We start from the raw sequence: 21,474 nt of genomic DNA on the forward strand, positions 1-21,474 counted from the left end.
TGTTAAAATCTAAAAAGTGTATAAATACATATCAGTAAAAAAATATAATGAATTAAAATAAATATATTTATTAGACTATTCTCTGATTCTTTCTTTGCTCCAATCCTACACACCTTAACCACCATCATCATGGTCCTCGCCATGATATTTATTGAGGGTCTACTGTGTGCCAGAGGTCACCTAAATTCTTTATATACAACACTTGATTTAATTTTCACAATGATCCCTTTCCCATTTTACAGAGGAAACTGAGGAGTGAACTCAAGGTGATCTGCCTCCAGAGCCTCTGTGAGGGGAATGCATGCTTGAAATTATAGGTGATGGCAGTTTATAGATCTCTCATTCAGATTTCTGGCAATTGACCTATCTTACATGGTATATGACAATTCTAGAAAAAAGAAATCTGTACTTATATCCTTGGTGAAGTTGGATACCCCATGTTTTGCAGAGTTAAGAAACAAATGTGGGTTTAGTGGCATAAATATTTTAATGGGTTTATTGAGATATGACTTACATACTGTAAAAATTCACCTGTTTTTATGTGCTTACATTTATGCAAACATTACCATGATTTAATTTTAGAATATTTCCATCAGCCCCAAAAGAAATTACATACCCATTATCCATCACCCCCCCCCCCACCACCACCACCACCACCAGCCTCCGGGAACCATTAAGCTTCTTTCTATCTCAATAGATTTGCTTATTCTGGACATTTCATATAAATGAAATGATACAGTACACAGTTTTTTGTTTCTGATTTCTTTCTTGAGCATCTTGTTGAGACCTATCCATGTGGAAGCATAAGTCAGTACTTCCTTCCTTTATGTTGCTAAATAGCTGTTCAGTGTACCATTAATGTTTCCACCACGTTAGACATCTTTTGCTCTCATTCCTAACCAGTTTATAAGATGCAGTTTGTTCAAATCTGCCTTCCCTTCTCTCAGGTGAAGTCCTGCTAACCTTTTCCTCCTGTTCTGGTTCATTCTTAAAGAGTTGCTTTCTCCTTCCTTTCTCTGTCTCCTCTGACATTTTTAGTGTTTTGTGTATGTATATTCAGGACTCTCACCCATCTGGAGTTTCCTTGTACATGATATAAGAGCTCAACATTATTTTCTTCCAATGGAAATTTAGTTAAGCCAGCAACATATTTTAAATAAACCATGTTACCCTGCCGAATTTAAATATCACCTTTATTAATATATTGAGTTCCTTGTAAGAGATTTAAGTGATCATTTTTTTTCTTTTTTCCTATTCCTAAACTAGCAATATCACAGTTACATGCTTATATTTGACTTTATGGTTTATCCTGAAGTAAGTTAAGGCAACTGTATTCCTCCTATTTATTTATTTATTTATTTATTTATGTATTTATTTATTTATTGGCTGTTTTAGGGCATTTCCTTTTCCATTTGTTTAATCCAATCTCCTTTCTCTCCTCATTAGCACTGAAAGCAAACTGTTGATATTCTAAATGATACTGGGCTTTTTAGTTAATTTTCTTTTTTTTTAAATTTTCTTAATTTAGGGAAAGCTGGCATTTATCAACCTTCCCTCTCAAGAACATAGTGTTTATTTTTGTTTTTATAGATCCTGTTTTATGAAATTCAGTGGGATTTTTTAAAAATAAATTTTTAAAAATTTATTTATTCATGAGAGACAGAGAGAGAAAGAGGTAGAGACACAGGCAGAGGGAGAAGCAGGCTCCACGCAGGGAGCCCAACCCGGGACTTGATCCCAGGTCTCCAGGATCACACTCCGGGCTGAAGGTGGCACCAAACTGCTGAGCTACCTGGGCTGCCCCGAAATTCAGTAGGATTTTGAAGATAATTTTAAAATCAGTTTTCTTTAAATAATTCCTGAGTCGTTTCTTTTCTTCTTAAGTGGTTTTCCAAGTTATTTCCTAGTTGGTGCTGTTGTGGCTGGGAAGTTCTTTCAGAGTCCTGAGTGCTAGCCATTACACTATGGATGGGGTATTTTTTCCATTCAATTTCTCCCCATATCCATTTCACAGTCATTATTGCTCATAAGCTATTAGTATTGTATAATCTTATTGTTTGCAGTCACCTTACAAATGCTCTTCTTAATTCTATCAGGATGATTGTTTTGTTCTTTTATTTTTTACTAGAGTCCATTAGTTTCCTTTAGTACACAGAGCAAGTGATCAAGAAAAATAGAGTTTAGGTTCTTCTTTTCCAATGCTTACACCAAATTGTTTTCTTATCTTAATGCATTTTAAGAACTTCTGAAATTAAACATTTCAGTTTTTACCATTTTAAAACAGTTTTCTGTTCAATAGCCTTCATTATATTGAGACAACTTCTTCCTCTTACTGTTTTAGTTGGTGACTTGTCAGGAATGAGTGCCAAATTCAATCAAAAGTTTTCTCAGCTTCACCTTTAATATATTGATGTAATTAATGGATTATGTTGATACCTTCCCTGGTTCAAACCAGACTCGAATTCCTGGAATAAACTCTTACTGGTCACACCACTTTAGTCCTTTGATGCTAGTAATATATTCAAAAGATTTGTCTTTATTCATAAGTAAAAATTTACTTAGAGTTTTCTTTTCTGGTACTATCTTTATCAGAACTGAGTTTTAAAAGAATTGAAAAGCTTCTCATTACTCTCTGTGGAAGAGGTTACCTACCCTAGCTACACATGAGAACCATCTGGAGATGGATACTTGGCACAACCAGACTAGTTGAAGAGGAGTATCTAGGGGTGAGGTTTGCACATCATTAGTTTAAAAAACAAACAAACAAACAAACTCATCTTGTAAAGATTTTGTTATTCAGTCAAGTCTGAAAACCAGTGTGTATGATTTGAAACTGTTTAAATGACATAGGATCAGGGCACCCGGGTGGCTTGATTGGTTAAGCATCAGACTCTTGCTTTCAGCTCAGGTCATGATCTCAGGATCATGGGATCAAGCCCCGCATTGGGCTCCACATTGAGCATGGAGCCTGCTTGAGATTTTTCTCTCTCCCTCTCCCCCTCTCTTTCTCTCTCTCAAAAAAAAAGAGCAATCTCTTTTTACATAAGGTGAATATAGAACTCTCTGATCTGAGGATCTTTTTTTAATGTTAAATCTTTCATCTCTCTGGTAACCAGTGTCTTCAGGTGTGTCAACTTTCCTTGAGTCATTTTAATATTTTTTTCAATAAATTAGCCATTTCATTTCGTTTATCAAATGTGTTGCCATAGAACTACATACGGTATTCTGTTCTGTTTTTCTTCTCTTCTGTCACTTTGGTTAAGTCTCTTTTTGATAGGACCATATTTTCTCTTTTCTTTAATGAGGCATGGTGGAGGGTTTAATCAACATAGGGATTCAATATTTGCATATGTTATGAAATGATCACCACAATTAGTCTAGGTAACACCCATTCCCATACATGGTTAAAAAATGTTGCCTTCTTATGATGAGAACTTTTAAGATTTGTTGGTTTTTTTTTAGCAACTTTCACATGTGCAGTACAGTATTACTAACCATAGTCACTGTGCTGTACGTCACCTCTCTAGGACTTACTTATTTTATGACTGGAAGTTTGTACCTTTTGACCCCCTTAACCTCATCTGGTATTTTCAAAAATGAGCTCTTGAGTTTATTTTCTCTTCTGTTATGTATGCTTTCTATTCCATTACTTCTAGATTCTGTCATTATTAATTTTGTATTCAGAATTTCTATTAGTTTATTTTGTTCATATTCTCACCTCCTGGGGTTCATAACAATTTCCCTTGTTGTTTTATTAGTCATTCTTTATGATGAAAGCACTGAAGTCTATTAATTTTCCTCTGACTACAGCTTTTGTTATATTCCATAGGTTCTATTACAAAGTGTTCTCTTATTTATTGCTTTAAAAAAGATTGAATTTTGTTGTCTAGAATTATGTTTCTCAATTTTTGAGTTATAAAAAAGGTATTTCTAACATTATTATATTATTATCAGAGAGAATTGGCTTGAGCAAAACCCCTTTTATTTTATTTGTCGGGGCTTTCTTTATGTCCATTGCATATGACAGATTTCATGGATATTAGAAAATATATTTATTTTCTGTTAAGGTAAGCATGTTTCTGTATACATCTATTAAATCAAGTTTGTAGCTTGCACAATGCAATTTCTCTATGCCTTTACTTATTTTTATTTCTATTTATCTGCTGATATGGAAAACAAGTGTATTGATTTCTTCACATATATATGTATTTAGTTTATCAAGTTCCCATTGTTTTTCTAATAGTTTTCAGTTTTTGTACTATATGCTTTGCACTGTTCCGAGTGTTTAGTTTTTTGTTTTTTACCATTACATAATTTATTTAAGCTTTATGACAGTCCTAGGAGGAGGGCGAGGTGTCCTCCCAGAAGGAGCAGGGATAGGAAACAACTTGCCAAGTCCCAAAGCTCAGTAACAAGTAGGTGTAGGATTCAAACCAGAGTGTTCTGTATTCAGAGGCTCATTCTCAGCCATCACCCCTCATGGGACATATATGGCTTTCTTTCCTGCAAACGGCCCCCTCCTCCATCTTCTTATGGGATTCTCTATCTGTAACTACAATTGATGGCTCCCAGGGGAGTGCCAGACTCAAGTCCAGGTAATGATCACCCTTTGCTGAGATATTTCTGGACAGTGACTGAGAAAGTGATTCATTCATTGATCCGACACAATTTAATTGAACACCTCCTATGTGCCAGCTAGTTAGTGCTGGGGGTAGAGCAGTGAAAAACAGACAAAACCTTCCCTCATGGAGCTTGTAGTCTAGTGGGGTGAGACAGACATAAAACAACTATAATTACTGATATATTTATGAAAGTAACCAGTGCTACAGGAAACAATAGAACCAGGTCCAGAAAATCAGGAGTGCTGGCTGGGGCAGTGCAAGTCTCATTGGGATGGCCATACAGGATGGGAGTAGTTCATAAGGTAGAGGTATGAGGAGCTTAAAAAGCAGCTTCAGACTGTGTGAAGTCTGGGGGGCAATGGGGAGCACAGGCCTGATGTAAGAGCAAATGGGAGACCCTGAATTCACAACTCTTTTGAAGCCTTGCTGGGAAGGAAACAGAAACATGAGGTAGATGTTAGAGAAGGAAGTGGGGCTGAGAGAGGACCGACTGGATTTGTATCAGTAAGTTTAGATAGCGGAGAGAACAATGATGACAAAGGAAAGAGAGAAGAAGATCTGGAGTGGTCCCCTGGGCAAGCCAAGGAGGGGGCCTCAGGAAGGAGCCTGGGTGGTTTGTCCATCCAAAGTCATTCAGGGGTCCAGAGCAGGAGAGCAGGGAAATGAGGTCCTTGGAGCTTTCAGGAACTTTCTTATGCCTGCTTCCTCCTTTCTCAGCCACCTAGGGGGCAAGGTCATTTGGCAAGTGAGCGAGGGAGAGGAAAGCCAGGAATTGGGGGAATGCAAGCATGTGGACTAGGATAGGGAAGGACACTTGAGCTAGCACATTGCACAGTGGCCGAGCAACATCAAGATGAGGCCCATGGCTGTAGAGGGAGATCCTGTCCCTTTGTGGTGGCTGTGCAATGTGACACTCAACTGTGGCAGCTGCATTTGTTATACATGGAGGGCATTGCTCTGCCACGAAAGAGAATTACTCCAGCATTTGGAGAGAAGCAGAGGCAAGAGATGAAGGACCTGACTTGTGTGTTAGGGTCTCTGCTCCCAGTTCTTCCCAAGGACTATCTCTGTCCTTGATCTCCTTACAGGGAAATGGTTCAGTTTCACCACACACCTCAGGATACCAGATGAGAAACAGAAACTCTGCTAGAGTGGCTTCAGTCCGTGGAAGCTTCATTCTCAGGTTTGAAAAGAAGTCCAAGGGTAGGCCGTATAAGGCAGATCAGAAAGCATCAGGAGCCTACACTGCTTCTGTCTTTCTGGCTTGTCATCTCTAGTACTGGCTTCTATCCTCATGGACATAAGATGGCTGCTGGTCTTCCAGCTCTCCTTCCTATATTCCAGACAGAAAGGGGCACTCATCCCAACTGATTTAGCAGCCTTCTCCTGCAGGATTTCTTGGAAGCCTCACAGTGATGTTTACTGCTCTTTCTTCGATCACCCTCAACTACAAGGAACCATTTTTTGTTTGGGCACACCATCACCCTAAATAAATCAAGATTATCAAGCAAGATGGGAACACTGCATGTTTGGTAGGCAGCTAGCAGACTCCAGTGTATTCAATATGCTTCCAATAAACTGCTTTTTCCCTTAAGTCTTTTTGGAATAGATTCCTGAGGTTTACAAGCAAAAGATGCTCAAAAGATACTGAAAAATCACAGTAGCTAAAATGTGGGTTGAGATGAGGGTGTAGAACAGAGTCTGTGGACAAGACTGGAGAAGATGAGTTTGGGGGGATAAGACTGAACCTACCAATTCAAAGATACAGGGGCTAAGTGGAAATGTCTATAACACAGAGAACCTTTGAGAGAGCTGGGAGTCAAGTTAATACAATAGGAGGCTATTTGGACAAAAAATATATTTGGAAGCAGTTGTTCCCAATCCTTTTTTTGGAGGGGAGGGGGAAAGGTGGTATCTTTTTAACTTTTTTTTGTTGTTGTTATGGACTTTTTCCTGACCCTTTCCCAATTCCCCATCACACCAGCCAAGACTTGAGTTTTTATTAACCAAGGTTTGAGAAAACCCAAAAGGATAGAACAACTACTACAAATTGAGCAGCAATTTTCATTCATCCATCTCAATGGCATGTATATACTTTTGAAAAAAAATAGATCTACTGTTATTTATTCACCCGACAGATGACGCTTGGTGCATGAAAGCAGTCAGACCCCTCTGAAAGTCACATTTTGTGAGTCAGTTCATGTAACAGTCCAGCAGCGTTCCCTCCGTGAGATCCCCCCAACTTCAGCCTGTTTTAACTTGCCCTATTGTAGTCACTAGCAGATGGCTCCTTCTTACTTCCTGCAGAGCACTCATCACTCTCTGGCGCTACTTGTATACATATTTATTTACTGGTCTCAGCCCCCATGTGCCCCACTAGAATGTAAGCTCCATTAGAGCTGGGACCCGCTGTGTCTTATTCACTGTTGCATCTCTCAGCATGAGCACTGTCCTGGGCATCGAGGGGGTTCTCAAAAATATTTGGGGACTATTATTTGTTGAAATCCTGAACGCAGAGCTTGGCACATAGTAAGTGCTCAGGAAATTTAACCCTGTCCATCCCCATCATCATCATCATCATCATCATCATCATCATCATCATCACAGCCTGTGGTCCCAGAGGCCATATTGGGCACCATCAACACACACAATAAACATCTATTTTAAAGAAAAAAAATGCCTGCCAAGGTCCTCTGATAACTGGACCTGGAATGGGTCTTTTCTACAAACATCACAGCGTTCGAGGGTAAAGGCTGTGAGACCTCAGGGGTCCACACACCAGGAGTGTGCAAGGTCAGAGATAATCCATAGGCAGTGTGATGGCTCCTGATTTCCACCTGTCCTTTCTTCCCTGGGTATGTCCACCTCTCCTCCATCACCCCCAGCCCTGCAGGCCACACACCACCGTTGCGAATGGCTGGGGGGTGGGGGGTTCCTTCTGCACAGGGCCCATGCCAACTCCACTTAGGAACCCTGCCTTTCCTTGCTGTCTCCAGATCTTTTCTACAGGAAGGTATGCAGTCAGAGGAAAGTTATTTGCTACCTAGAGCTCCCTCTGCTGATACACTGGGTGGAAGATTCCCTGGAACCGCAGCCGGTGTCAGAAGCACAGCTGGGTGTCTGGCAGGACGTGTCTGCCTACCTACATCTGATCAGAGGCTGTTTCCTTCTCTTGGGTGGAGTGGGCGGGGTACAGGTGCTGTGTGTCTGTGGCCTCCTGGGCTTTGGTGGGGCCCAGGGGAGCCGCGGGCATCCTGCCTCCTCTGACCTCCATGTGCCCAGGAATCGTGGTGCTTGCATGCACTTGCCTGAAAGAACCAGAGGCTCCTAGCCATGTGATGGTGTTCTGTGCACAACCCTCCCACTGACACTGTGAAACAGGTGACCCGTGCTTATGATTTGTTTGATGCTGAAGTGAAACGGAGCGGGGAGGTCTTAAATATTTTAAGAGCAAAGTTAGGGTCAAAACAGAGCCTGGGTGAAAACAGGCTCTAATAAACCAAAAAGAAATAGACACATTAAGATTAAGGCAGATCGAGATAAATAAATAATAGTGAAAGGGAATATAAGGGAAGGGGGAAGAAATGTGTGGGAAATATCAGAAAGGGAGACAGAACGTAAAGACTGCTAACTCTGGGAAACAAACTAGGGGTGGTAGAAGGGGAGGAGGGCGGGGGGTGGGAGTGAATGGGTGACGGGCACTGGGTGTTATTCTGTATGTTAGTAAATGAACACCAATAAAAAATAAATTAAAAAAAAATAAAAAAATAAAAAAAAAAGAGATGGGAAAAACAAACAAACAAACAAACATGTATTTGACTACATGTGACTCTTAGGCTGAAGTTTAAATTCAGAAGGCATGTCATGCCCTGGCTCTCTGGTACCTTCCATCAGGAGTACCTGAGAGCAGGAGGGAGCATTTCTTTACGGACCAGCCTGCCACCATGGCCAGGTTAACATTCCATCAATACCGCCACTGGCCAGTGCCAACATTTTGTATGAAATATATGGCACTTTGTTTTATACGGTACCCTGATCCTATGCCCTCCAGTAGCCTTAGGACATAAACATTATTTTTCTTCCCCTTTGACAGGTTAGAATATTAAAGTTTGGTAACATTAAGCAACTTGCCTAAAATCACACAACTAAAAAAAGTTGCCAAGATGGTGCTGGTTTCTGCCAACTTGGAATCACGGGGCTCCAGTCCAGTGCTCATTCTATGCCCGAGGTTTACTCCATGCCCTGCACTATGCAAAGTGCCAGAGAGAGAAGAGGGCCTTGACCTTGGGGTACTTGGTCTTTAATCAGAATGGAGGACTAGATTCAATGCCGCTTCCTCCAGGCAGCCTTCCCTGAATACCCTCCCCCATTTTTCCTCCTCTGATACCTTTGGACACTCATAATTGACACCGCCCTATTGTTGTTAATGAGATGAACAATACCTAACTTTTATTGAGCACTTACTATGTTTTAGTCTTTCTAGAAAAACACTTCACATGGGTAATCTCACTTAATCCTCATAAGAAATCTATGAGAAAGGCCCTATTATTATCCCCACCATCACCTTTTACAGATGAGGAAACTGAGGCATAAGTAACTTAAACAATCGATGCTGAAGGTCTCAGACAAAAAGCAGAGCGGGACATCTGTCAGAAAGGTCCTTGAGGGTGAAGACCCCTCTTCCCTGACTTCCCTCTTAGCTCCTAGCTCAGTGCTGGGCACACCCAAGAGCTCAGAACTCCTTGCTGACTGATCTTCCTCCCCTTGTTTGAAAGTGATGATCAAACAAGATTTGGGTGTGGGGGTGTGGAGGGAATCCCACACATCAGTTGGAACTTCCTTAGAGCTCTGGCTCTCACTTCAATACTAGAGTAGGAACCGTATTTAAAAAGAAAAAACCCTTAGGGAATCTTCTTCATATCTATTTTTCTCTTGCCCAGCGTGGTTCCTGGCGCATAATAGGGCCCAATACATCTGTGTTGAATGACTGAATGAGCTTTAAAAATTCTAAAGAGACGCTGCTGTCGCCTGAGCCGCTGCCGCTGGAGTACTTGGGCCCCGTCTTCTACGGGGGACTCTGTGCAGGTGCTTGGGCTGTTGGTCTGTCTTGGGACAGGAAGATAATCCTGGCAACCCTAGAAGGCTGCCTTCCTGCCCTTCTATCTCAGGCGATTTTTCATCCTGAAAACCTCACATAAGCTGTTTATGGCATCCATAACCTGCCCGGAGCTTTTAAACCTCTTTCTCATGTGGCTTTTTATGAGTTGAAATAAACAAACAACTCTCTTTCTCTCTCTCTCTCTCTCTTTCTCTCTCCCTCCAGGGACTTGGGGGCCTGGATCCTTAACCTCACTCTTTCAGCCTTTGGCCCCCAAGGGAGCTGAACCAGAGCATGGGCCCCAGAGGACCATGGTTAAACGTGTCATGTGCAGGAAGCAGATAACATCATTGTTGCTTAAAGGAGAAATGCAGAAGAGACCTTGAAGCAGAGACAGGCGGGAGGGCGTGGATGCCAAGAGTCCCCAGGGCAGCCTCTGCTGGGATTGGGAAGCTCTGTTTAGACACTGAGGAAGAGTTCTGGGGACATGACATGATGATCTAGAGGACCATCTCGTCGAATCCATCATTTGGCATTAAACAAACCAAAGTCCTTGGAGGGGAGTGGATTGCCCAAGGTCATGTAGCACCAAGGTGGCCCCATGGAATAGATAATGGTGCCTGCTTCCCCTGTACCTATTCCTCATTCCTTCCTTCCCATAAGACCTTGATCCCTATAGAACATCTGGGTGGTTGCAGGGACGCTGGCTTCTCTCCAGTGCCGAAGGTGCCATATGGAACCTTGGCCAAGCCGATCAGCGCATTCTATTTTCCTGGCTACCTTGCTTGGTGAGTGGTGACCTATGACCTAGAGCTGATTCAATCAGAGAGCATCTCAGCACCTTTGAGGAGAATGCTGGGAAATGCTGACCCTCCTTCCTCTGGGCTAGAAACGAACAAAGGACACAAAGAGTCTCAGCAACTAATGCCAGGTTGTGACACGAGGAGAGAGCCTCAGGATCTCACGAAACAGACCCCACGAAAGGCAGAGAGGAGAGATGGAAAGAAAAAGAATTCAAAGTCATAGTGCCGAGTTGCTGGATCAAACCTCACCTGATGTCTTTCCTCTGAAATATTCAGATACACCATCCAGTAAACTCTATTTTTAAGGCAGTTAGAATAGAGGTTTTATTCCTTATAACCAAAATATTCCCAAGTGATAAGCAGATGACAGAAGGCCAAAGTGCTCGCCTCTGTTCTTCTATTTCACTCCTGGTTAGGTGAGCTGAGCCCAGGGACTGTTCCTATGTCTGTCCACATGCCTGGCCAGGCTTAGTTACCCCAAAGGCTGAGTCTAGCCCATAGTTTAGAATCCCCACTAGCTGGCAGTTTGCCCTCTCAGTTCCGGGAAGTGGGTTGGCTTGTTACGTGGATCCAGAAAGCATTTTTTTCTGGTGGTCACTTCCACCCCCGCCCTCACAGACCAATAACACTTTGGATTCTTGATGAGTGGGTGAAACCGTATCTTTCCCCTCTCTGCCTCCTTCTCTGATGGATCCTGTCTATTCCTGCACTTTCTTTTCTTTAAAAAAATGGGTATGAGACTTTAAAGCACAGCAGACAAGATGCACAGCACTCACCCCCCTCCCCCACCGGGTCCCTGATTAACAAACTGGGGATTTGGTCCGCTATCCTAGTCTTCTAGTGCAAAGTCCTGTCCAGGACACCCATGCCCCCTCTGTCCGGGCCCCCGCGTGTTCAGGACCGCTGTGTGTAAAGCCCTGGGCGAGAAGACAAGGGAGAGAAAGCTGGAAAAACTGACTCAGACAAGGCTGGGGATGAAGCTTGAGTCGGTTCGGATGGTCAGTCCGAACTCTTCGTTGACAGAGAAGGAAGCTCAGGCCCAGGGAGGAGTCCTCCTGGCTCAAGGTCACCGCGAGGGTCCAGCCCCGACGGGAGAGAACTCCCCCCAGGAGCTGGACCCTGCATGCACACAAAGGCAGGCTTCGGGATGGATGGGAGGCAAGACCCGGGGGGGGGTGGGGTGGGGGGAAGGCTCAGGGGCCAGAGGAAGCCTCTGCAGGTCGAGAGACACCTGGGTCCCCTCCTTACCAACTCCAGCACTTGCTTGCCAACTGGGTTTGGAGTCTCTTGGCTTGTTCGTCCTTAGGGACCAGAGAAGTGACTCAGTGAAGCACTTAGTACGTCGTTGGCTCCAGAGGGTGGGGTGTGACTCAGGAGTCACTCACAGAGACTCAGCCGCAGCCTCCTCCCTGCCCCATGGAGCCCGGGCCCGGCACCCAGGGACCCGCCGCGCGAGACCCTCCCGCGCTCCCGCGCTCCGGATCGCGTTCCTCGCGTCTCCACCTGCCCCGCCGGCTTCGTGCGGGTGAAGACGCCCGGACTGCGAACTCCAGGGCGGGGAGCCCGCTGCCCTCGGCGCGGAAGGCGGGATCCCGGGCCCCCCATCCCCCGACCCCCCGCTGATTCTGGGCGGGCCCAGCCTCCCCTCCCCCTCCCCTCCCCCGCGGGGGGCCCGCGCCCCTCTCGGCCGCCGCGCTCCGACTCCCGTCCGCGCCGCTCGCCCCCACCCCCTTCCTTTCCCTCCTCCTCCTCCTCCTCCTCCTCCTCCTCCCCCTCGCTCCGCCCCCAGGCCCCGCCCCGCGCCCCGGCCGCGTCCCCCGCGCCCCCCGCGCCCCCGGCCCCGGCGGGCCCCCTCCCCGGGGAGGGCTGCGGGAGGGGAGCCCCGGCCCCGCGCGCCCCCTCCCCGCGCGCCCCCTCCCCGCGCGCGCCCCCTCCCCGCGGCCCCCCGCGCGGCCTCCGGCTCCCCGCCTCCCCGCCTTCCCCTCCTCCCGGTGACGTCCGGGTCCCTGCCCGTCTGAAAACTCCGCGCCGCGGCGGTGGAGGCGGCGGCGGCAGCGGCGGCGGCGGCGGCGGCGGAGGAGGAGGAGGAGGAGCAGCGGCGAGCCGAGGCGGCGGCGGCGGCGGCGGAGGAGGCGGCCCGAGCGCGAGCGCGAGCCCGAGCCCGAGCCCGAGCCCGAGCCCGAGCCCGAGCCCGAGCGGCGGCCGGGGAGCCGCGGGGAGCGCGGGGGCGGCCCGGAGCCTCCGCCCGGGGTCCCCGCGCCCCGCTCGCCCGCCGCGCTCCGAAGATGGTGGCGGCGCCGTGCGCCCGGAGGCTGGCCCGGCGCTCGCACTCGGCGCTGCTCGCGGCGCTCACGGTGCTGCTGCTGCAGACGCTGGTCGTGTGGAATTTCAGCAGCCTCGACTCCGGGGCCGGGGAGCGGCGCGGGGGCGCAGCGGCCGGCGGCGCCGAGCAGCCGCCCCCGCCCCCGGCCCCGGCCCCGCGCCGCGAGCGCCGGGACCTGCCCGCCGGGCCGGCTGCAGCCCGAGGCGGCGGCGGCGGCGGCGGAGGACGGGGGCCCCCGGCGCGGGCGCGGGCGCGGGCGCGGGCGGGCGGCCCCGAGGAGCCCCGGGCGCAGCAGCCGGCCGGCCGGGGGGCACTGCCCGCGCGGGCGCTGGTAAGATGCCCCGGCGGCTCGCGTCCCGGGGGGGGCGGGGGGGCGGCGCGGGAGGCCGGGGCGGGGGGGCGGAGGCAGCCCTTGACCCCGGGCGCCCGACCCGGACCCCCACGCCCGCCGGCTCCACGTCTCCTTCCCTGGACGCCGGGGCGGGGTCCCCGCCGAGCCCGGGGTGGGGGCGCGCCCCATGCCGAGTCTGAGGGCCGCCCCCCTGGGGTCTGGGGAAGTTACCTCCGGAGGAGGCGCTCTGGGGGCTACGGAGCCTGGCCGGCCCCGGTCCCCCGGCCCCGGCACCCTTGCTGGGCGCCCCGACTGGCGCTGTGCGTGTGGGTGTCGGTGCGTCGCTCACCGCCCGAGTGCGGGATCGTGCGGGATCGTGCCCGGGATCCTCAGCCGCCGCTGCTCATGGGCGGTGCGCACAGCATCTTTGGGGGTTTCGCTGAGCTGAGTGCAGACGACTCCGTCCCCTGCTTGCCGCCCCCTTGGCTTTTCCTGGATCGGTGTCCCAAATCCCCGGCCCCCTCCCTGCACCAGGGTTCAGGCTTGGGCGCCCGGGCTTACTTTAGGTCGGTCCTCCTGTCTGCCATCTCTGGCTGGCTGCGCCTCCCGTCTCTAACCTTGTCCTCTCCCGGTGCCCTCTCTGACTTTGGTCACCCGCTGTCCCTGTCCGGTGTGAGGGCATGGCCCCTTCTCCTAGATGGCTGTCCCTGGCTCTGCGTCTTGCGCGGAGCCGATTAATGTCACCAGCTCTGTGTCTGACCACATCATCACGACTTCTTCGGCTCCTGTGCGTTTTCTTTGCCTTCCTTGGGTGTGAGCAGCCTGAGCTCTGAAACTGGTTTTTCTGCAGATCTTCGGGGGCCATCTGGGTGTCTTCCTATCCTGTCCCCAACTTCTCCAGGGGTGCCTTTCCCATCTCCTCTGGGCTGCCTTGCTGAGCCCGCTGAGCTAGGACACGGAGGACAGGAGGTCAGAGTGCCCACCTCTGGGCCAGGCTCTCTGCGCCCTGTGGGCGTCCGTGTCTGTCTTAAGGAATAACGAGGTGCGGTGTGTCCGTCTGTGTCTTTCTCATGCCATTCGCCTACGAGGATTCTCCTAGCCCTTGGGGGACATCAGATGCTAGGGGTTACTTTCAGGATCCTTAGACACAGAATGCATGTCTGTGGTGTTTCTCGCTCTGGGAGCCCTAACTGAACACTGCCTTCAGACACAGCGTGATGCTTTTTGATCTGTTAAACTTCTTTGGAATCAGCGGCGACGACCCTCTTAGCCAGAGCGTGGCTTTTTGTGCCTGTGGGCTGAGCCAGCCCCAGGAGGTGATGTGATGGCATTTCACATCCCTGGCTTGTCTGTGTGGGTAGCAGGTAGACGTCTTTCCCTTGTTTGTGGGGAGGAGAGTGGAGTGAGATTGCTGACGGAGAACCAGAACATTCCCAATGTCCTGTGGCCTTTTATTTACAGAGAAAGGTTCTCCCAGACACAGCCTTTGAACTCCCAGGGTGAATTGTGATGTGTTTGGGCAGAAATGCAATTAGAGGTTCTTTCTGGATTTGGAGCCCTACTGGGAGGTAGGGCGCGAGGGGGTTCGGGACACGCACTGCTGGCCCAGAGTGGGAAAATGTAGGGTGAACGTGGGGGCGCGGGGCTTCCTGTATCCTTTGTGTCCGGGGTTCAGACAGGCACCAGGAAGGTGTCTTTGGGTGCAGAGACCACCTGTTGAAATAAGTGGAAAGGAGGAGGGAGGCCTGGATTTCTTCCTGAGTCCTTGACATGTTGTGTATTCCGTCCACACCCCGTCTGTGTGTGCCTCAGTTCGGTGTCGTGTTCTCTCACCTCCCAGCTCCGCCACAAGGAGGTTTGCAGTTGGGAAGGGAGGTGGGAGCATGCCATTACCTTTCTGCATTCCTTGTGGAATGCCAGTCCCAGCAGCAGAGTCGCACTGCTTGCTGAAACTCTGCTTTCATCTGCAGGTTTAATTACTGTCCCTCTACTCACATCTCCCCAGGTATCAATTTCTTTGCCCTCTGTCATAGACATACATGTGAGGGTTTTTTTCATCCTCCACCCTTCCCTGTGGGTGGCTACCTCGCTGTCGTGAACTGTCATCTCTCCTGGATTTGTGTTTAATTTTTTCTGCTTGTCTGTCCCCGCTCTTTCACCTGCCCCACGTCTACCCCCATGCCCTGCTAGATCCTGAAATCACAGTGCAGACGTGCTGGAGGGATCTGGGGGTCTGTCCTTCTCTAGCTGTGCCCACCCCAGCCCCTGCCCTTCCATGGAGCTCAAGGAGACCAGAAGGGGGCAGGCTGTTCCCAAAGTCCAGCGACGCCTGAGCTTGGGTGTAGGCTAGGAGCGGACTAGCTCTTTTCCAAAGCCACTAAGGCCCTTTGCAACATGTGGTTTGTCTGCAGACCCCACCGGGGCTGCTAGCGGGAATGTCTTAGAGATGGATTCAGGAGTGGGACGTTAAAAAAAGAGAAAAATCCCTGCGATTTTCCAGATGGCTCTCTTAAAGAGCTGGTGAGACACGTGCTTGGGACATGATGCTTCATCTCTGTACTCTCTTGAGGGTGGGGTTGGAGTGGGACAGAGCAGGTGCTTGTTGTTCTTACAGGCAGAGGGAATCTGCGGCTGGGTGCTGGTGGTGCTGGTGGTGTAGGTGGCTGCGTCCCGGAGTGTCAGGCAGGTGGTGTGTCTAGAGCATTTTCTAAACAAGACCTTGCTGCTTCCTTGAACTCACTGTCCCAGAGCTCCTCGCTCGCCACCCTTTTATGTCTGGGGAGCTATGCCCCAGTGGAAGGACCTGATTGTATTTTCGGTGCATTTTAAGAAGCCGAGAAGAAACACGCAGTTTCTCGAGCACAGTCAGAGACGGCATGAGGATGGTGACAGGATGGGCATATCTATGAAAGATTTGCCAGCTCCTGTTTCTCTCCGCCTCTTCCAAAGCTCTTAGATATTAGAATTACCGGGTGGATTGCTGCAGAGTTGTGGCTCGAGTCCTTCACTGGGTCTCCAGTAAGCTGTGGATTTGACTGTCATCTCAGAATTTAAGAAACAGATGGGCTCACTTATAAAGGGCGGGAACACACTGGGGAGAGTGTCAAAAAGATCACACTCTGGGTTCTGGATAGATTGGGGACAAATGAAAGAAAGCCGTGTGTGTTAACGTCAGGAACGGGTAATTTCTCTCCCTTCAGCTCTGGTGATCCTCTTGAAGTCGTCGTGTTATTCCTTGTGCCCTTAGAGAAACTGCTACCCAGTGAGGTTCATTCAAGGAACCAAATCTTTAATTGCCCTTCCACACACGTGCACCTGTAATGTAAAATGGGGTTTCTGTATCGTCTGACCCCTTGGAAATGTTGATTTTTTTTTTTTTGGCAGAAATTCCTCATGCTTCACATTACTCAGATAACTCAGGACTTTTTCAGATGTCGGCAGTGACTTTGAAAAATTGGTTCACTGTATCCAGATCACCTCTGGTTCTAACAGCCTGAGAGGTGTGGCTTCTCTTTCTATCCAAATGCTTTGAGGCCAGAGAGAACAGAGGGTATTTTATTGATGGTTGGAGGTTTTTTTTTTTTTTTCCCCCCACACTCTCAGTGGGGTTTTATTTTGCCTGAGCAATGCATTACACTTTGTATACAGAAATATGCATCACTGAACAATATTTATCTTACTGCAAATGTTGCCATCTGCTTAATCATATACTGGAAAATGTTAAATAGAACAGATAAATAAAGGAGAAATTATTAGACACATAGGTATAGGTATGTAATTGTACACATACTTTTGTTTTCCTTCCAGTCTTGTCACACTCTAGACATTCTCTCTGGTTTATCAGGCTTTCTTCTTAATCTTGTAAAAGTTTGTATGCCAAAAAATACTTGCTGTTTTGCAAATAAGAAGCCACGGTGTTAGTCCCTGTTTGCTGGGGATCGTCCCAACTTTGATCCATGTCTTAACAGGAAAGGAAATTTGGTGTTTTGAGCTGGGTAGATATCTGACATGGTGTGTGTGTGTGTGTGTGTGTGTGTGTGTGTGTGTGTGTTTCCCCAGAAAACAGAATATCCTTGAGAATATCTCTGTAGTCAGGAGCTGCCCTCTCACCCAGAGCTATTTATGATCAGTAGGACCATAAATCTGCATGCAGAAAGACAAAAATGCATGGTGCCAACATAATCGGCCTGCATAGGGTACGTAGCTCGAGGGCTGACTTTCTGTCTGGCTCTTGGTGAATACTGCCCTAAGACTTGTCACTTAGGAGAACTTCTCGTTCTTGTTTTCTTTGCATTTCCTCCATTTCTGTGGACCCTGGTACCCATTTACCAGAACCAAGAAGAAAATACATTGGGGAAAACTAAAAGCAAAATATAAACTCAACCTCAACGAAACCCGAGTTCAAAGGAAAAGGTGTGGGAGCAGGAGAAAAAGTCGTACATAGGAAAGGTGTGCTAGGCCCTGCACCCAGGAAAGAGACCATTAAGTGTCCTTGAGTCGACATAGCTGGGTTGAAATGGGGCTCTGCTCTTTGCCACCCTCCATGACCTTGGGCTAATCATTCTGCTTTACTCCTCTGAAAATCCGGGCTACCTCCTAGGGTCATGTGAGGATGAAATGTATTAAAACATGTGAAGTGATTGGGGCCTGGCACATGAACATGCTCAAATGTGAGCTGTTGTTCTTACAAAGAAAGTCTTAGTATGTTTGAAAATAAGCAATTTTTTGCAATTATTCATTTTCCCATGGAAAGTCGGGTTTGAGTGAAATCCAAGGCAGCAGAGTGCATCCAACGCTTGTGTGTGTGCCAGCCCTGGAGCAGGATGGAATGTGGTAGAGGGAGGAGCACTAATATTTATTGAGTGCCAGCTGTATGCCAGGCATCCTTTAGCTGTTTTGCATACATCATGTTATTAAAATGCTCACACACACACGCGAAACAAAACATAGCAAAACAAAAAACAAAAAAACCCAGGATGGAAGGAGGTGCTCTCCAACTCCTACAAAAGTTAAACTAAGGACACCTGGCTAGAAGTTGCTGGTCTTTTGAGTGCTGATCACGTGGCTGGGAAAATGAGGACTTTGCAGATACTGTCTGCAAATCTTTACTGTCTCAGAGAATTTCCCCAGCTGTGTGGGATAGGACTCTTGCTGTCCCCATTTCACAGATGAGGAACAGGCCCAGAGAGGCAAAGCCGCTCGCTCGCTGGGAGTAGCAGAGCTGGGATTCAAACCTACCTCTGTCTGCCTTACTCTAGTCGACCCGCAGGTTTCTGAGCACCTTGTGGGTGCAGTTCTTTGAAAAAACTCGAAATGCAGCCAGACTAGTCTTGAAAGTCTTTATGCCACTTTGCTCACTTCTTACTGCAGATTTCCAAAAATGTGCCAACCCTGGAAAAGGAGCAGATATGTAGTTTTTATTGAATCAGACCCCTAAATAATGACACAAATAGGGAGTCATAATAACAGTAATGAGTCTCTGTATAGCAGTTATAACGTGCCAGGCACTGTTTGAAGCCGTCCTTCTGTATTAACTCATTTATTCCCTCAGCGAACGTGTATTTTGGTTGCAACAGCCAACAGTCCCGGTGCTTACTATAACCAGGCCCTGTGCTGGGTGCGTTACAAACATTAACTCATTTAGACATCATGCTGCAGAGGAAACTGAGGCAGAGGGAGGCATTTAATCAACTTTCTCAGGGTTCACAGTTGTAAATGGCAGAGCCAGGATTTAAACCCAGGCAGTCCTGGCTCTTAACTGCTCTGCTCTACACCCTCCGTCTTATAAACAGCTTGTGATGGTGCCTAACCTTAGAACCGCAGAGCCCACTTAAGGAGGCACACAGGTAGTTGATGCGGGCATGATGCCCAGCCCTGAGCACGGGATTTTATGGCCCTGGAATGGAAGGCATCACCCTATAGCGAAATACGGAGCGTCTGAACTTAGGGTTGAACTTGAATTGCTGAGTTGGCCGGAAGAAGGAGTTTTTAATTCAGCTCTCTCGAACCAGGAGAAGAAGGAAGCAGGGTGCTATGCAAGGTTCCTTGGCCAGTGGAAACAACCTTTCCTTCATCCTTCCTGGCTCTCCACCCACCCAGTTAAACACTGCTCTGTGGTTCTCTCCGGAGGAGCCCATGAGCTGCCCCTGGGAGCCTGGGTGAAGCAGGGAGGTATCTCTAAGAACACGTGGGCCGATTGTCTTGTGGGCACTTCCTTCTGTCTGCAACAGAAACTACCCGTTTGCCCGCAGATACTCATCAGGTTGTGCCCCTCTGATCCCTGTGGTTAGGGCTGCCTCCTCCCCCACTGGAAGGCAGAGGTGTTGAAAAGAGGGCAGCTGACGGGCGTCACCTTAACCGGCTCAACACTGGTGAGCTGGGAGCCTGGCATTGTCAGTATCAGGGCCTGGGAGCCCAGACATGCAGCCAGGTGGGGAAGAGGGAACACCCAGAGGCATTTCTTGAGTCTCTTTTGGAGGAGGATCTCCCCCTCCAGGGGCCCCCTGTGGGCAGTGCCATGGGTTTGGTCCGTCACTGGCCTGCTTTGTCCCCGCCACATGACTGCTGGCTTATCTGGATATCTAATCCAGGCTAATGTGTCTGCAGATGCTAACGACTAGCATTTCTCCTCCCTAGGAATCCTTTGCTGTAATCCCTGGCCATGAGAAACCCTGATGGAGCCTGAAGGAGTCAGGCCTACGGGGTGGAGAGATGGATGCAAAGGTCCCTTACCCATGGGGCACAGATATTGTGACTGTAATGCTAACAAGGAGGAGGGTGAGGGGGATTTCTCTTCTTTGAAAGCTTCAGGGAAGTCTTCAAGGAAGATGCCGTAGGAAGGTGTGATCTTACGAATTCTTATAACATGCTCCAAGTTAAAGGCTAGGCTAGTCTCATCTCTGTTTTACTGATTTTACTGATTACGAATAATAAAAACTAAGGCAAGAAGGTGGATAAAGGTTGAACAGCTGCGAATTAATAGGGATTGAAGGTCGGTGATGACTCCACACACTGCATTCTTAGTCTCTTTCCAATGGAGTAAGTCCCTTGTGCCTTCCTCCCCTCTCATCTGTCCACTCATAAGTGCGCATGTGTGTCCATCCATCCATCCGTCCAACTATCTATACATGTGTGTGTGTCCATCCATGTGTATGTCCATCCATCCATCCACCCATCATCCATCCATCCATCCGTCTACCATCTACCCATCCTCCACTCCAACCATGAGAGCACACCAGGCACTGTGCCCAGCACTGGCATTACCTTCATGATGTGCTCTCTGCCCTCAGGAGGACCAGTCCAGTAGGTGAAGTGTAGGGCCATTGCTGATAATCAGAGAGGTTCCTTTCACATCCCAACTTGATTCACTGCCAGTCTCACTTCCCCAGGGAGGCCTCTAAGACACAAGAGGAAGGGGTCCTCTGGACAGGTTGGGGGCCAGGAATAGAGTGATTCAGGGGCCTGGAAGCCCTCAAGTCTCCCAGCACACCCCAAACTGCCAGACATGAGGTCTAGACTACTCCACCCATGAGGCTAAAGCTCTTCTTAGGGCTTAATAAGGAGCCTGGAGATGAGCAGTGAGCTGCCTGAGGTTTGCAAGGGGAGCAGGTGGTTGGATGCTGCAGAGCCCAGGAGGCATGTCACATGATGTGTAGGGGCGGGGAGGGGGCAGTGGTCTGACATTTGGAGTTCACAGCCCAACTCTGCGTTCATACCTGTGTGACCCGGATGCATCCCTTCACCTCTGAGGGGTTCAGTTTCCTCATCTGCATTGTAGGAAGGCACCTGCCTAGAAGGGCCTGGTGATGAGCCCCAGCTCTGGCCCACAGTCAGGGCTCCTGATTTCCTTCCTGATGATAGATGTTTGCAAGAGAGGCCCTCAGATTCATGGCCCATGGGTGGGTTTTGTTTGGCCCACACTGTATGTTAAAATAAAAGGGCAAGAAACTTAAGGATTAAGATTATTGGCATGCCTTTAAAAAGTCACAAGGTCTGAAAGCACTGGGCCCCCATTCTTGGCTTGTTTTTCTGACTGGCCCAGGGTGGGAGGGGCTGTCCCGAGTCCTTCCAGATTCCTGAGACACCCCTCTCCCCCTGACCAGGGTCTTTTCTTTCCCCTGTGATACCTAAATGGCCCCTTTAAACTGCTGAATTTGCAGCTTCTGTTTGGAAGATCTGTGTGTGCACTGTGATGAGCTAAAAATAAGTGTCTGTGGTCACCTTTCAATTATCCCCATGTGGTTTATTCACAGCACTTATTTACCTCGACTGCTTTTGCTTCCCCTGGGCATGATGGA

General features: G+C 48.6%; 1 protein-coding gene across 1 annotated transcript in view; it reads left to right on the forward strand.

Moving 5' to 3' along the window:
- The first annotated feature begins 12,808 nt into the window (after window positions 1-12,808).
- XYLT1 (xylosyltransferase 1) overlaps window positions 12,809-21,474 on the forward strand; it is a 306,125-nt gene continuing 297,459 nt past the window's right edge. The window contains exon 1 of the mRNA XM_072835915.1: window positions 12,809-13,177. Within this exon, the coding sequence (XP_072692016.1) occupies window positions 12,809-13,177 (369 nt within the window). The remainder of the gene's footprint in view (window positions 13,178-21,474) is intronic.

Source organism: Canis lupus, chromosome 8 (assembly GCF_048164855.1).
Source record: "Canis lupus baileyi chromosome 8, mCanLup2.hap1, whole genome shotgun sequence".
NCBI lineage: Eukaryota > Metazoa > Chordata > Mammalia > Carnivora > Canidae > Canis > Canis lupus.